The sequence below is a fragment of the Mauremys reevesii genome, linkage group 7 (assembly GCF_016161935.1).
Source record: "Mauremys reevesii isolate NIE-2019 linkage group 7, ASM1616193v1, whole genome shotgun sequence".
Taxonomy (NCBI): domain Eukaryota; kingdom Metazoa; phylum Chordata; order Testudines; family Geoemydidae; genus Mauremys; species Mauremys reevesii.
The window spans coordinates 53,197,473-53,201,540 of NC_052629.1; the positions used below are offsets into that span (position 1 = coordinate 53,197,473).

General features: G+C 54.1%; 1 protein-coding gene across 1 annotated transcript; it reads right to left on the bottom strand.

Annotated features, from left to right (window-relative positions):
- Window positions 1-526: 526 nt before the first annotated feature.
- Window positions 527-3,534, bottom strand: SLC18A3 (solute carrier family 18 member A3). Its single transcript, XM_039481753.1, has one exon. The coding sequence runs from the start codon at window positions 2,856-2,858 to the stop codon at window positions 1,287-1,289; it is 1,572 nt and encodes a 523-aa protein (XP_039337687.1). The 5' UTR covers window positions 2,859-3,534; the 3' UTR covers window positions 527-1,286.
- Between the last annotated feature and the right edge of the window lie 534 nt (window positions 3,535-4,068).

Sequence of the window (4,068 nt, forward strand, 5' to 3'; positions counted from 1 at the left end):
TATACACGCTAATAGTGGATTCTTTATTTTTTAGAAAAGAAGCCGTTTGTTTTGTCTAATAGATGGATGGACCTTTAAATAAACGATGTATTATAGTGACCTATAACCAAGGGGGACATGTACAGGAAAAATAATGTAAGCTTCGGTTTCATATTTGCGTTTGGACCAAAGGGTCTATCATTCGGATACCTTTGAATAAATCACCTTCGCCCTTTTCAGCCTGTGATACTGACATCCTTTGTGAAGCGCTTTGAGATCTATAGAAAGCGTTGTATAAGAACTAGGTATTATTGTGTATTTTATCCGCATAGATTATAATTATGTGATATAGACGGGACTACATTCTGGTAAGGTACTACATTTTCCTTACCATAAATCTACCCGCGGAAAATGCAAAATTCGGAAGCATTTGAGTATTTAAAGTCTTTATTGGAAAAGTGCTGTTTAAACAAAACAAAACGAACAAAAAAACCCAATATCTTAATACCAAGACACTGTACGCAAAGATGTTTGATGCCGTGTTTGCAGTTCAGTACACATTTTCTTTCGGAACATTTTTACATAGAATTCAAAGATTGACAGAGATTCCACCCCAGGGTTTTATCTTTATTGAATCGATCTTAAGAAATAAACGAGGTTGATGTTATAGGGAACTTCTTGACATTTGTTAGAGTAATATCCTTGCTCTCAAAACAATGAAACAAAGACCATGGACCCCTCGAACTTCATTTATTCAGATCATATTATCCTTGTAGATTTGGACTTACACATGATACAATATATTGCATTTACCAGGTAGCAGCACAACAGAAAAAAAAGATTACAGCAGATTCCCAAAGAAGAAATAATACGATGTGATTTTTGTTGCTGTTGTTAAATATGAAACCAAGTGAAAGTGTCAATACATATATACAAGCTTTAGTAAATTTAAGTCCCTGAATATGCAATCTGAATTTTATTACAGACTTCCTTAATACAGAGATATACAGTATGCCACACAGAGTTTCAACTCGAGAAAACTTTTGCACAAGAGACCCCAGCTAAAAGTTTTTGGAAGGACCACCACAGATTTATGTAAACGCATCATTCAATTAGTCTTCTTCGTGATTTTCTCCTGCCAATGTCTAAGGAAATACCAACTTACAACAAGTCGAGAAGACGAAAGCCATTACAGCATGACAACGGTTAAATTGTATATAGTGCACATTGGTACATAAACAGATGGCAATAATGTTTTCACACCCCCCACACCCATTTTAACCTTTGTTCTGCCAGTTCAGTGTAGCCTAACTGTATTCATAGTCTGAAGAGTCCTCCTCCGAGGCCCCTGTCAGCTCTCTGTGATAAGAGTCCACGCTATTTCCTTCCATCCCCCCTACTGGATGGGGGGTTTTCCCCTTGCCTTTGCGCTCCTGCATTTTGATGGTGTCATAGAGCCCTTTGGGTCCTTCCTCCAGCAGGATGTTCCTCTCGGAGTGAGAGGCTTTCATTTGGCAGACGTTTTTGAGGAGCAGGAGGACCGGGGCGTAAAGCACGTTGGCAAGCCCCATGCCCAGGTTCAGCTGCACAAAGCCTAGCGAGTGCACGATCTGGCTGGCGACTATGGGCCCCAGGGCATACGCCACGGAGTAGGAGATATCCGCTATGGCATAGACGCTGCCGTAGACGGACACGTGGCGCACGTCCACGAGGAAGGCAAGCGTGGGCAGCAGGGCCGTGTCCACCAGGGCGATCCCGAAGCAAATGCCGCACAGCGGGACGATGAGCTGCCCGAAGTTCCGGCAGGCGGGCACCGTGCACGAGCTGGCCCCGATGATGACCATGCCCAGGGCCCCATAGAACCACTGCAGGTGCGGGTACTTGGCGGCCAGTTTGACGGTGATGTAGACGCCCAGCACGTGGGGGAAGAAGGCGGGGAGCCACGTGACCCCCATCTCCCACTCGGAGGCGCCCATGTTCTTCTTCATCCACGTGGCGATGGTGGGCTCCAGGAAGGCCAGGGGGATGTTGCACGTGGTGAGGGCGCCGGCCACCACGGCGATGTAGGGGTCGATCATGAGCCTGTGGATGGGGGTGCCCACGAGCATGTTCTCCCGAGCCCGGTTGCCGAAGGGCTTGATGACGGTGAGCAGCAGCAGGCAGTCCAGCAGGCAGACGCTGGCCAGCACCAGGAAGGGCACCTCCCTGCCGGCGAACTCGTAGAGGACGCCGCCGAAAGGGGGCGCCACCAGGCTGCCGAAGGAGATGAAGGCCAGGGCGATGCCCAGGGCCCGGCTGCGCTCCGACTCCTCGGTGTACTTGTCGGCGATCATGGCGATGCCGGAGGTGTCGGCGAAGGCCGAGCCCAGCCCCTGCAGGCTGCGGGCGGCGAAGAGGGTGGCGTAGTTCTCGGCCAGGGCGAAGATGATGGTGGAGAGGAACATGACGGTGAGTCCGATCAGCAACGGGATGTCGTAGCCCACGCGGTCGATGAAGGTCCCGCTCAGCGGGTTCACCAGCAGCTGTAGGATGGCCTTGGAGGCGAAGAGCACCCCGATCTTGATGTCCTCGTTTTCCGGGGGGTACGCGGGCCCCAGCATGGCCTTGGTCCAGCTGGCGTTGGCCGCCTTGGCGTTAACCCCGCTGGCGTTGCTCCCCTGGGCCTCCCACATGGCGAGGTAGCTCGGCATGATGGGCACGATCACCATGTAGAGCATGTTATCCAGGAAGAGGGCCACGCACACGATGACCAGGATCAGCCGCCGCTGCCGGTGCACGTCCTGCATGGCTGTGCCCAGCTGCTTGGTCTTCTCGCCCATGGCATCGGACAGCTTCTCCACGGCGGACTTGGCCAGTCCGGCTCCCCCTTCGGTCGCCATCCTCCGATCCGGGGGACACCCCTTCCTGCGCCCGGCAACACAGTCGCTGCCCTCCTCAAACTTCAGCCTCTCCGCTCCGCGGGAGCTTCGCTATCTGTGCATGGGGGGCTGCTGGGGGAGAATCACTCTGAGGACAGAGAAGGCTGAAGCTCCGGTCCTTTCCTCCACACCCCCCTCCTCCGGCCTTTCCCTCTTGCCGCCTTCTTCCTTGGCGACACGGCTCCTTCCCTTCTCCTTCCAGACACACCTCCTCGCTCCAGTCCTGCCCTCCTTCCTCTCGCCCCGGCTCTGCTGTGCCCTGCGCTCTTGCTCGTCTGCTGCTCACATGCTCGGACGCCTTTCACGTCTCCAGTGAAGCCGGCAGGGCGGCTCACACTGTGGCGCGGGGTCCGGACGCGCGCTGGCAGCTGCTTCCCCTTGGCGGAGCCGCTCACTCCGCTTGGCTTTGCCCGTAGCTCACTCCCAGTCTGCAGCGACCATCCCTGCCAAGGCTGCGAGGCCAGCAGTAATAACGCCCGCAGCTCAGAAGGCCTGGGAGAGCCGGGCGCCTCCAGGTGTCAGCCCCATCGCTCGCGAGCCAGCCCGTGGCAGCTCTGCCCTCAGCCCAGCGCAGGCACGCCGGCTGTGGGGGCCACTGGCGCAAATTGACTTGCATGCTTCTCGAGTCTTACTCTTATTTTTTTCTTCCCCCAATATAATCCCGTTTCCCCTCCCCAGCCAGGGCTCTGACGCACAGTCCGCTTTGGCCCCCAAGTGGTTACTTTGCCAGCTGCGTCTCTTTATGCTAATATAACACATGGAGGAGCCGTAGCCAATTACTGAGGAGAGAGCCGCTCGCTGAGCGCAGCCCCTCGGGATGGAGTGTTCCCGGCTCAGGGACTCGCACGCTGCCCACGAGACGGGAGGCAGCACCGCGCTGCTACGCCCTGAAGCCAAGGAAGCCACAGAATCCGCAGGCAGGTTTTGGGGACGGGACCTTACAAGACGCAGCAGTAGCCCAGTTGTAAAACGAACCAGATCTAGCAGCAGGGCCGTGTAAAGTGTAAGCGAGTGTGGCTAAATCTGATCCTTCATTCACTGAGCTCCGCGAGCTAGACACGTCTCGGGGCACTTCTTGGGCAATTTAAATGAAGGATTCCGTTAGTTTTTCCAAACGCGAAGACAGAGGGGTTGCCAACCCCTTTCCCCCCCAGTTATGTGGGTAGGTTCA

Excerpts from the sequence above, each read along its gene's own strand:
- SLC18A3 (XM_039481753.1), bottom strand. The coding sequence starts at position 2,858 with ATGGCGACCGAAGGGGGAGCCGGACTGGCCAAGTCCGCCGTGGAGAAG.